The sequence below is a fragment of the Pelodiscus sinensis genome, chromosome 8 (assembly GCF_049634645.1).
Source record: "Pelodiscus sinensis isolate JC-2024 chromosome 8, ASM4963464v1, whole genome shotgun sequence".
In the NCBI taxonomy this organism is placed as follows: Eukaryota; Metazoa; Chordata; order Testudines; family Trionychidae; genus Pelodiscus; species Pelodiscus sinensis.
The window spans coordinates 23873546-23886625 of record NC_134718.1 but is presented as its reverse complement, the minus strand read 5'-3'; the positions used below and the strand labels follow the sequence as shown (position 1 = coordinate 23886625).

General features: G+C 38.0%; 1 protein-coding gene across 4 annotated transcripts in view; it reads right to left on the bottom strand.

The window, feature by feature from the left end:
* Nucleotides 1–13080, bottom strand: part of ARID5B (AT-rich interaction domain 5B) — a 168546-nt gene that overhangs the window by 94860 nt on the left and 60606 nt on the right. For 3 of the 4 annotated variants that reach the window (XM_006129784.3, XM_075934882.1, XM_075934883.1), the window contains one exon: nt 1050–1280. In XM_006129784.3, coding sequence (XP_006129846.2) covers nt 1050–1280 — 231 coding nt within the window. Of the gene's footprint in view, nt 1–1049; nt 1281–11694; nt 12308–13080 lie in introns of those variants that run through there. The other variant, XM_075934884.1, reaches the window with a different exon arrangement.

Here is a 13080-nt window from a genome sequence, read left to right as displayed (position 1 = left end):
TAGTCAGAGGCAGGCTCCCCTAATGTGAACACTCTACTTACTTTAGAGCCCCAGGAGGCACTGGGGAGTAATTATTTTGAATGGCCTGGGGAGGAGCTATTTTGAAATAGTAGCAGTGGAGCATCCACACTACTGCTATTCTGAAATAGCTATTTCACAATAGGCATTATTCCTCATTGAATGAGATTTACAGAAGTTGGAATAAACCATCCATTATTTTGAATTTATTTCAAAATAAGGAATTGCTGTGTAGATGCTCGCATTGTTATTTCAGAATAACGGCTGCTGTGTAGACATACCCTTAGAATCAAACTGTGTGGGCTAAAGGGTTGAGCATCTAGCAAGAAGCCAAGCACTTCTGAGTGCTAATCCTGGATCTTTTTCTTCTGAATGGCAATCGTGGAACAGTGAAAGCAACTGTGTGACTGCAAACCTTGGACAAGTTACGTGGTCTCCCCAAGAAGATAATAATATTTACAGCTATCTACTGCCAAGGCTGGTGTGAAGAATAACAACTATCTGTAAAGTACTTGGTAAACTTAAAGAGCGATAGCAACAGTAGGCATTATATAATTACTATGGGCACCATGATAAGAGATATGCACTATGCTAATGAAACACCAAGAGAGTCTTCTTTCTTTTGCATTACTTAGCATGCTGCAGCAATGATTTCTTTATAAAAACAAAACTTCATAACGCTAGAGTCCTAAGGGAAAGCTAAAGTACAGGTTAACTGACCAGGTAGGTATTTCAAAACATAACACGAGTCCCTTTAATTTACACTGAATAACTGCACTATGTACTCCACCCTAACTTTGGTATGATAAACAGAAGTTGTAATGTGAAGATTGCAAGTAGATAAAAGCCCATTGCCAAAGCTCTCTGTTCCCAATAGAGCATTGGGCAGCACATTCGATATTTAACACTTCAAATAAAGTGTTGCTCTTCTTTAAAGGATTCTCAGTATTATTTTTCAGTTGGAAATGTGCAAACTCTTAAATAGGGGAAAATGCTTTTTCTTGTCATACAAAAAAGGCAAAATGACTTACCAAACTCATCACATACGCTTTCATTTTCTATAAGAGTTGGATGATCGAATGTATCCCGACAGTAAAGGATTTGAGGATTCTTGGTGGTTACTGCAATGCCACCAAGGGCTAAAACAAACTGGTCCGTTAGTATGGAAGATGGTTTGTCTTGGACACGCTTTAGCATGGAACGATATCGACAGTACTGTGGATAACTAAGGATTAGCAGATTTGAATCTTCATCATCTTCGCCTGAAATAAAAATATATAAATTATATGTAATATGAATCAAGGAGTAGGGCAACACTCCATCCCCTCAAACTCCTCCCCCTCCTAAAAAAAACAAATAAGGGACATAAGGGAATGTACCAGTCACTTCTGGGGCACAATCTGGCTCCCATTGAAGGAAATGGCAAAAGTTTTACATGGGAGCAGGATTTACATGGGAGCAGGATTCAGCCTTTGCTCTTCAAAGTTCTATGTTTCATACTCAGAGAGAGCCAAACAGTAATACAGACTGATACATTCAGACACATTTATTTCTTACAGACTCAGGTCCAGACTCTGTTACTCACAATGAGTCTGACTTTACACCCGTAGAGCAAAGCAATACTTTATGTGAGAGTGGCAAAATCTACCTTTAGCTATTCTGAAAATGATCTTGCACTTCATTACATTTGTTGTAAATGCTTTAATAGACATATTTCATGACCATTCACCCTAAATTCTTACTATGAGTTGAACCTCTCTATTCTGGAACCCTTAGGATCTGACGGGCACTGAGCCAGTGAAGTTGCCAAATAACTGAAGGTCAATATTGTAGAGAGTGTGTCTCTTTATATTTTTATTTCTCTAAGGTGAATAAACCAAACAATGCTTGCACTGCCACTTAATAATGTATGACTATACAGATACACCCATATTAGCCTATGCCAGGCCAAGGTTTGTCTTCATAACAAAGTATTTATTAGCGTTGTTACACAATTTTACTATATTGGCATGAAAACCATGCTTAAGCTTAGCAGCATTACCAACACTTCCACTGCTTGCTGACCTCTTAGAAGACATTTTGGGGTAATTAGAGCCAAACAACAGCACAGAACACTGAGAGCCAAGACTAGTGGCTGAAAACAAATTTTACAGGACAGCAGGAAACTTAGCCACACCTATGGTAAGCAGACATCCAGCTAACTAAAATCATGAAGAACCACGAATGTTGCCAAATCAGAGAGTACCGGACTAGAGAGGGTCAATCTGATAGTGTTATTGAATTAGCCTTTACACCATTTACAGTCTTTTTGAGGACAGTTATAATTGATCACTTCTTGCACCCTCCTTTGAAATAGCTACTACTGGCCACTGTCATTGACAAGATACTGAACTAGACAGACCACTGGTCTGATCGAGGCTGGGAATGCCTTTGATCCTAAGCAATCCCACCAAATGGAAATAACTCTCATGAACTGTAAAGGCAGTTGCTCAAAAATATATGTACAATACAATGTAGTCAAATGAACGTCTGCATAGTGTCTTAATTGCAGAACCAAAATGGAAAACATCCAGAACTGAGCATTTTCCATTCTGTTATGCCTTAAACAAAATTAAGCATCAAGGTAGCTGATTTTGAAATATCACAATAACATTTAATTAACCAGTAACTAGTGGAAAATGTAAAAATAAATTACATGTAAAGCAACAGAAGGCATTTGCTATAATCTTTTCAGGTCACAACGCGGCTGTATTTCTATTCTTGTTCATTTAGGTCGTCGTGTTGGTTAGCTGGATCTATCTTTCTCTGCATATCTATTGAGATGAGCTATAGTTTGTACTTTACTTTTTCTACTGCTTCATTGCTGAGTTAACCTAGCCACTCTTCCGGTCATTGACCTTATAATTAAATATTTAATCACAATACCAAGGCCTACATAATCTTTCTTTTTTTAAGTAAAAAGTCTACTTCAAATGTTGGAAAGAACAATAGTTCCCCTGAAATCAAAGGTAAAACTCCCACTGATAGGATTGTATTTTTCATGTCTGCAAGTAATGCTAATTTTGATTGAGATTCTAAAGCATAAAAACAGAGCTTTTTAAAAGGTATGAAATATGCGATCGAGTATTTATATGGAAAAAAATAAATACTGCCATACTTTTGACTGTCTCCAAAACTCTACTGTCATGGATGAAAGCAGTATTTGAAAAATCAATATTAAATGTTAAGCTAAAAGTACTACAGGTTGGACCTCTCTGGTCTGGCCCCCTTGGAGCCTGACTTATCCCAAATGAGGGAGTTTGGTGGACCAAGGGAGATCAGTTCCATCCCTCTGCTGATGGACTGCTGGGGCTTCCGGGTCTCTGCTGGGTACACTAGTATTGCCACAGCCGTGGGGTAACTGGGGCTGCCGGGGCTGCCAGAGTTGCCACTGCTCCCACTGTCCTGGGGCTGTGGGGCAGTGGGACTCTGCTGCCCAGGCTGCTAGGCTCTTAGGGCTTTCTGGTCCAGGAGCTATTTGGTCCTGCAACATCCATGGTCCAGCCCAATGCAGGGCCAGAGAGTCCTTGACAGGAGAGATTCAATCTGTATTTTTTCAAAACAGTTCTTGAAAACAATCACTTTTTAAAGTACCAAGCCTCTCCCTCTTCCCCCAAGTTAACAGAGGAAATCAAAACCATTCCTATGTCTACAAACTTGGGTAATACCTTTTGGTACACAGCACCTGAATGACTCATCTAAGAAAAGTAGACTTTTACCGTTTGGTTAGTCAGGATGTGAGCATGATCTTTTCATTTATCCTGTGAGCCTATGCAACATAACTGTGACAATAGCACTTTGATGTATGTGCAGTCTTGCTTCATTACTAATGTAACACTGACAGACCCAGGCCCTTGGCAGACAGGATGGAACCTGGGACCTTTGGAGCTAAAAGCATAAGCTTCTACTTCATGAGCTAAAAGCCCTTAACTAAGGCTGTATAGCCCACTCACCAATCTCTCTCAGTAAACTCAGGCTACTTCTACACTTCTACAGAGATCGACGCTCTTGAGATTGATTCACTGGTAGTTGATTTAGCAGGTCTAGTGAAGACCTGCCTAATTGACTAGAGACAGTTCTCTGGTAGACCCTGTTACTCTACCCTGGATGAGAAGAGTAAGGGAAGCCGATGGGAGAATTTCTGCCATCGACTCCCCCCTCCCACTCCCGATGGTGCAGACCCCGTGGCAACTTAACTTTAAGTACATTGACTAAAGCTATGTTATTCACGTAGCTAGAGTTGTGTACCTTAAGATGACTTTCTGCTGTAGTGTAGATGTAGCCTCCATGCCTCCAGGTTAGACTCACAGAATCACAGAACACTAGAACTGGAAGAGACCTTGAGAGGTCATTGAGTCCAGTCCACTGCCCTCACAGCAGGACCCTATACCATCTAGACCATCCCTGATTGATATCTAATCTGCTTTTAAATATCTCCAGAGATGGAGATTCTACAACTTCCCTAGGCAAGTTATTCCAGTGTTTAACCACCCTGACTGTTAGGAAGTTTTTCCTAATGTTCAACCTAAACCTCCCTTTCTGAAGTTTAAGCCCATTGCTTCTTGTCCTATCCTCAGAGGCCAAGGAGAACAGTTTTTCTCCTCCTCCTTGTGACATCCTTTTAGATACCTGAAAACCGCTATCATGTCCCCTCTTAATCTTCTCCTTTCCAAACTAAACAAGCCCAATTCTTTCAGTCTTCCTTCATATGTCATGTTCTCTAGACCTTTAATCATTCTTGTTGCTCTTCTCTGGATCTTCTCCCATTTCTCCACATCTTTCTTGAAATGTGGTGCCCAGAACTGGACACAATACTCGAGTTGAGGCCTAATCAGCACAGAGGAGAGAGGAAGAATGACTTCTCAAGTCTTGCTCACAACACTCCTGTTAATGCATCCTAGAATCATGTTTGCTTTTTTTGCAACAGCATCACACTGTTGACTCATATTTAACATGTGGTCCACTTTGACTCCTAGATCCCATTCTGTCGTACTCCTTCCTAGACAGTCACTTCCCATTCTGTACATGTGAAAGTACTTTGTATTTGTCCTTATTAAACTTCACCCTATTTACCTCAGGCCATTTCTCCAGTTTGTCCAGATCATTTTGAATTTTTATCCTATCATCCAAAGCACTTGCAACCCTCCCAGCGTGGTATCATCTGCACACTTAATATCTATGACAATATCTAAATTGTTACACTAAGAACCCCTCTATCTGGATCAGGAGCCAGAGTTTTCAAGAGACAGCAAGCGCATGATTTGTCCTTGAGGTAGTATGAAGGTTTAATGTAAGCCTGCTAGTTATTGCTACTCTGTGTCTTCATAGAAATATTAGTAAATTGAATCTGTGGATCAGACAGCACTTTTTTTAATGCCAGGATGTGGTCAGCCTTTGTAACAAGGTATATATAAATATGCCTCCCATAAGTCTTTGTAGCAAACCATTTGTTTCCACTAAAATGTATGATGTCACTACACAGAATTCAGTATGCTATTCTGGGCTTGATGAATGACATTTTAACACAAGCTGATACCATCAATTAGAGCCATTTAAAGAGCTGTTATTCTACATATTTGTTACTTTCGCTTTTTTTCTTACACAATTCATTAGAACATAAGCAAATTTGGATGGAAAGCTAACCATGCAATAACTGTCTCTAAGAAATTGTTTGTAATGCATTTCCCCCTTCTCTATTCACAACTGGTTCAACTGATAAATCTAAGAATGAATAAAGAATGGATAAACTGCACATTTCTTTAGCAAAAGACAGTGTTACCAGAACAAAGATTTGCTTTCAACCACACCCACAGGAGAAAAGAAAACCAAAGTAGATGTAACCCTAACAAAATTCAGCCCAGAGGAAAAAAGTTTTCTTCTAACATAATCTAGTACATGTAATCTGATTACAGTTTTCTATATTGCTGTGCTTTCGATAAAATAATCAGAATGATATTTAAACAATGATAATCACTCTTAAAATACAGAAAAATAATTTTATTTTAAAATATTTCATTAAGATCTTATTGAACAGAACATGTTAAATTAGTGAAGCTAATTTTAGTTTCAAAAATGAGTATTGTACATAATAAAAGATTATACCTACAGTATGTAGCTTGTAAAACTCCACTGAAATTACTCTAATCCTATGTTTATATCATAATTATATATTTAATAACCTCTTTCAATGTCAAGTTTTCATTTATTTATATATTTCAAGTTCAAAATAGATTTCTGTGGAGAAATGGTAATCACCATGTGAGGTTCAACCCATGCTTTGCAAACATTAATACTAATTATATATGTATAACTTTAATCCATGTATTTTCTTTGAAGCGGCGGGGCAGTTTTGGCATGGTCTAGCCGTCATGTTGAATTGCATGTCGTTCAAGCTGTCTTTGTAAGAACTGCAGGAAATACCAAACACAATGAATCTATGCGGGGTTGACTTTTTAATATGTTATGCAGGACAACACACACATACACACACACATGCACACACAAACCTTCCCTTCCATGAATTCCTGACAAGATCTTTCTGATCAAAAATTACACATAGAAAGAAAAGAGATATACAGAAACTTGCTTTTTGTTTGCTTCTTTCAAAAACATCAGACTATAGTGGTTATTGCTAACCACCATAATCTACTTCTAACATCAGTGAGCTTTTTTCTTTCTTTAGAAAGACCTTCACACTAGGATTTTATAGAGCTTGATGGAAAAAGTATGCATGTTCCTTCCTGCACCTAATTGCCTCAACTACAAAATCTGCCAACTATTTTGCCCTTTAGTTCTTTTAATCATATTAGTGTGAATGCATTTTCATGCCAACAGAAACAAACATTTAAAGATTTTTGCTTAAAAGATTCCAAATATGTATTAGGCCTATGTTAGAAATACAAATTCTCCATTTCCTCCCAGAGTAGATGTAGTTATTTTTCAAAAGAAATAATGAATTTGCTCTTCTCGTAGGACTAAATGTCTAGTTTCAGCCCAATTTAAGCAAAATAATGTCAATATGCACTGCTCTCACAATGATTTATGCTACCTTCTGTTACTTTATTATATTAGACATTCCTTTCGCTAAGCTTTATACTTTCACTGTGCTCCTAGCAACCAAGCAAAGGCTGAGCACCAACTTTATGTACCTGGCACAATTCCAGATTCCACTGTTATTGATAATTATATTGAAGTTTCAGTTTAATTGCTACTCTGTTGTGACACAGAATATTTTTCATAATAAGGCATTTCTCATATTCTATCCATTCATTTTTGATATTACTGAAAATGAATTTTTATTCCAGAAAACATAAGCAGAACAATGATACAGATAAGAGTACATACATCTGTTACTATCATTACCAACACTGTAATGTGAAGCAAAAAAAAAAAAAATGTGAATATAATTTCTCGGAAGGTAATTTTCCTTTCAGTCTAAGTGCTCTTAGTCATCTTACAGTTACTCAATGATTTCCTGTTCTAATTACAAGACATTATACAGAAAGACATTTGTAAAAGGGAAATGTGCTAGTGCATACGACTCAATAGCTTGAATTGGCTGGTAGTATTTAAAATTCCAAACTTGTGCATCAACTTTATCAGTTCTCTGTTTCAGCATTGTGCAATGCAGCCAACCACAAATCTAAATATCTCCCCCAAGGCTGCTAAGTTAGCAGAAATGTATACATCAAAGAGGAAAATACACTTGCAGTTAAGCTGCTGAAAAAAAGATCAGTTATTTTTTTTCTCACCAAAGCTGTTAAATTGGAGGCAAGCCAAGGCAAGGAGTGGAAAACATTAAAAAGTAAAAAGCTTGATTAAAATGAGATAGAGATATTCAGTCCTAAATCTAAATGAATATGCCATGAATTATTTAATAAAAACATACTGTGACGTAAATTGCACAACAGTATTGTAGTGTTGTGGTTATTTTGAGAAATGGTTTGTACTGTAAGTCAGCTGGTAAAGCCCCACCCTTAATGATTTTGTAATTCTCTATACAGCAATCAACTAAAGCAGTCACGAAATTGCCAAGAAGGAAAACAGACAGAGCTAGGCAGCGTTTGTAATAAAAAGATAATGTACTTTTAACATAACAGAACTAAAAGATTAGTTTTATTAACTAAAAAACTACTAAAAGGTCCCAGGCTTGCCGTTTGTTTTGATAAATGTTAACTCAGACCTTCATAAGATAAGCAATGAAAGTATTAGAAGAACTAAATAAAGCAGGGTGATGGATTGGTGTATGGGCTGCAGATTGAACAAGGCAGGCAGTGATTTTGAAAGCACAATGAAAATAAAGAAAGATGTGAGTTTTTGACCATCAAACTTTTTTTCTGAATCAACTGCAAAGGAAACTAGGAAGAACACTAACCCAGCTGCTTGCTTTCACTGCAGATTGTTACCAAGAAGGCCTCATGGATGACATGCACATTCCAATTTATTTACCATTTTCTGCATGTCTTGTTTTAGTGAGATTGCCAAAAAGAAGCAGAATCATCATAATGGATGAAAAATTACGAAATTTTTAATGACAAAGATTGGACGGTGCTAGCCATGTAAGGTGACTGGGACTAGAACTTCCAACAGGAGTTGGGTGCAACTCAGATGTCTTTCAAAATCCTAACCTGCACCCTCATGGCCCTGCAGAAAGACTGAGGTCACCAGCTATCACCTCAGCCAGCAACACCTAGGGCACCTAGCTTTGCAAAGCAGATGTACCCAATCGCCTGATTCTCTTTTCTGGCATTGTTAGTGGGTGACAGTGTAGCCAGCCTGGATCCATGTCAAGGGGATGGCCCAAATTTGTACAGGAAGAGACCATTTTACCCACACCTGCCATCCAAGATGATAAAGCTTTACTCAGGAGTGCTAATGAACCACAGAGCTGCCAGCCTTGAAAGAAGAACACTCTCTTCCTATCTTTCCTCCAAACATTTTAGGTAGGACTGTCTGCATCATGAAATAACATCTGTGAAACCAATATACATATGTATGAGAAATGGAGATGTGAGAGTGCTTCAGTGAAAAGCAATCACCATAAAGGATGTAAAGACAAACATGTGCTGTGAACATGAACATTCCAATAAAATCAGAGAGCTGTAACACAGCTGTCCAACAGGCACAAACAAACCATATACGTAATTATGAAAAATAATAGACCTATGAGATGGGAGGGTCAAGAAAAACCCCACACCTGGGATGCAGAGTTCCAAACAGAGTCAACAGGCGATAAGGACCATCACTCCTCACCAGCCACTTTTACCACCATCCAGTCACAATTTCCTTGTCTATTGCCAGGGGTGGGCAATTGATGCAGTTTCAGGGTCAAGAACACGCTACATCTCTGATTAGTCCAGTGGGGAATAGGCCATTTCTCCTAGACAAACAGCTCTTGAAGGTGAGTTCTTGTTGGCTGGGTTGTGACAATTAATCAGCATACATTGTGGTCCCTTCTGCTAGTCAGGAGGTGAATGGGTCCAATAGGAACCATTTCTCTTTGTCCCAAGAAACAGCTCTGGCTTCAACTTCATCACAAGTGGAGTGTTGACACTACCAAGCCCATTATTTTGGAATAATGGGCTGGTTATTTTGAAATAATAACTCCTGCTTTTCACAAGAAATAACACTTATTCAGAAATAGCGGTAGTGTGGACGCTCCACTGCTGCAATATGGAAATAACTACTCCCCAGAGTCATTCAACGTAATTACTCCCCAAGGCTTCCTGGGGCTCTAAGTTGAGGTAGCACATCACATTAAGGGAGCTACCTGAGGTGTGGACACGCTATTTCAAAATAGTTATTTCAGGAGTTATTATTTCCAAATAAGTTATTTCAAAATAATCTCCTAGTGCAAACATGCCCTAAGGGCTTCAATCATCTGTGATATGTGGGTGGAGCATCTTGTACATTCTGCAGAGTACCAGTGATGACCCCGAAGAGAAAGGAGAACAATGTTAAGAGTTCATTTAATTTTCCCTGTCTTCATTTGTTCTTGTAAAACTATTTAATATGACATGGCTAGGTAATTAATTACAACATTTTAAAAAATATTAATGTTTGAATGATCATATTTAGTTCATGAAGAAACGCAAATAAAATAATCAGATAACCTTGCTAGATAAACCTGTTGGTCTTTGTTGTGAGGGTTAAAGAAATATGGGCAAATTATCCACACAACAGGAATATTGCTTTGTTAACAGGACCTTTAGGAAGCAAATCCACACATGTCTCTGTTTTATGCTACGCCCCTCTGAATACTAATGCAATCAAGAACAAAGGCAAAATGTTATAGTATATGGAATAACGTAATTATTAATCCATTTACTAGATAGTGGCTACACTGACAAGTTGTCCATTACAATAATTTCCCATGGATATTTAGCCATCCTATTTTGGTTTTTTAGTTGATATCTTCAAATAGAAAAGATATAAGACCAATATACATAAAGAAATACATACAAAAACTTTCTCTGTGTGTCAAATGTTTCCCCCCACCCTCTAAAGAGAACAGAGTTTTATGTCATTCCACAACCCTTCTGTTTTCTGTAAGAACATCACCAGTTCAGAGAGTTCCTAAAATTAGTTTAGCATCTGAAAGAAAGAAAATACAAATCTACTAAAGACTGAAACTATTATTCAATTCCATGGTAATGCACTCATATAAAACCCCCAGAACTAATATGTACTTAAAGCCTGAGGCTGAAGTACATTATTTTACAGCTAGTGATTTGGATCTGATCAGTTCCAGTCCTACTTAACTGAGTCAAAATGGAGCATGTTGATCCAACGACTGGCAGTGGATCCACTTAATCAAATCTTTCATAATATTTATCTTGTTAAATCATTTTGAATTCAAATAATAAATTCAATTTTTGAAGAAGATGAAGGAGATTTAATATTGAAAAAAAAGAGAGCTTTATCTATACAGGTTACCAGCCAGGCAATCTCATCCTTTTTTATACTATGAACTAATATTCAGCTAATCAAAACAGCAGCTCTTAAGCTCTCCTCCTCCCCCCAGATCTTTTGTATATCTTGGGAAGCAGGTTATGAGGTACTTTAGGATTTGAAGAGGACTGCCTGACAAACATAATAACATTCAGCTCTTATATAACACTTTTCATTCATAGCCCTCAGAATCCTTTACATAGATGAGTAAATATTATTATCCCCATTATAGAGATAGAGACACTGAGATAGAGAAGGCTTAACTAACTTATCCGAGGTCACAAATTCTAGTCAATGGCAGAGCCAGTAACAGAATTCGGGAAGAGAACCTGGTCAATGGACATATTGCCATTAACATTAATGGGGCCAAGATTTTCTCCCTGATTTTTCTCAATTCATAGTCCAATGCACTATCCACCAATCAGGTGTCATGCTTCCAAGAAAGACCAGAGAAATTCACAAAATTCATCTTAGACATCATCAAACAACTCTACAAGGCTGTTCATGCCTATTCCAGAGACAAACTAGGCTGAGAAAATGAGAGCTGGTTTAAGACTCTCTTAGGTCAACCAATTACCTCCCTTACAGCTCACAAATCACACACTGAGGGCCACTGTTTTCTTTCTTAAGGAAAAAAAAGTCTGATCTGAAAATTGTTTTCAGTGTCCCATGAAATCTCAGTCTTACTTTACAGAATTATATTTTGCTTCTTATTGGTGTTCTTCTCTCTGGGCTGGAACACATTGTCTTCCTTCTCTTGTCTGATATTTTTCAGACCCTTGTTTTCATTTCCTAGTTAGTGATAGGTAATTGTGGTACCACAGGAGCTGGGGGTGCAGAAAATGTAGCTATTACAAAGGGTACAGCAAGTTCAGAAATGGACTCTGATAGGCTCTCCTATCTCCCCCTCCCCAAGAGATTAGAGTGGTATGACCCAACCCAAACAAAAGTGAAACTAAAAGTGTGTTCTCTATTTTTAAAGGTACAGGACCAGTGTTGAGACTGGGTCAGCTCAAATCTCCAAGATCTCGGATCATCAGGGATCTGATCAGGAAATCACACACTGTGATGCAAAAGGCTTTGCTATCTGTCTTATTGGACCTCTAAATATGATGTAGATAGGGGAAAGGCTTAGTGAAAATAGACCCTTTAACACACAGAATGTTCTGCGTAATGTGGAACATTCCAGTTATATGAACATCAGCTTTGAAACAAATGTTTATCCTGGTTGTCTTGGTTACTGATAGAAGATTCAATTCTGCTGATAATGAAAATAATTAAAAAAGGGACTAAAATATAATTTGGGAATATGATGAGATCAAGAAGAAGTATCTAGTGACATCAAATAAGCTGACTGTAATCTAAATAGGCTGCAATATAAATGTTTTTATTTTTCTGTCTTTGCTTTTAAACAATCTAATGTCCTAAGATGGCAGCTGCTTCAGGTTTAGCAAACAGTAAATATCCCTTTTAATAATGAAGGGAAAATCATATATTTTGCTTTAACTGAATTCAGACACCATTTCATTTTTTCCTGCCATGGGATCTGCACAGTGAACAGCCAGATAATAAGTGTTATCATTCACACAGACATAACTGAACCAGCACTTTGTAGTTAAATGCAATTCACAAAGTGCAGTGTAACTATACCATTAACAGCAGTTGCTGAGCACAGGCCCTGATTCTGCAAACACTTAAACAGGTGAGTAACTTTACTTATGTTAATATTCCATTGACTTCAATGAACTACTCGTGTTAAAGTTACGCACATGTTTAATTTTTTTCAAGACTGGAGCCATATATTGTACTTTATCCTTAATACAGGCAGTCCCCGGGTCACGTACAAGATAGGGACTGTAGGTTTGTTCTTAAGTTGAATCTGTATGTAAGTCGGAACTGGCGTCCAGATTCAGCCGCTGCTGAAACTGACCGCCAGTTCTGACTTACATACAGATTCAACTTAAGAACCCCAAGTCCCCAAGTCAGCTGCTGCTGAAACTGATCAGCGGCTGATTCCAGGAAGCCCCGGGCAGAGCAACTATGCCTCGGGCTTCCTGTAGTCAGCGCTGGTCA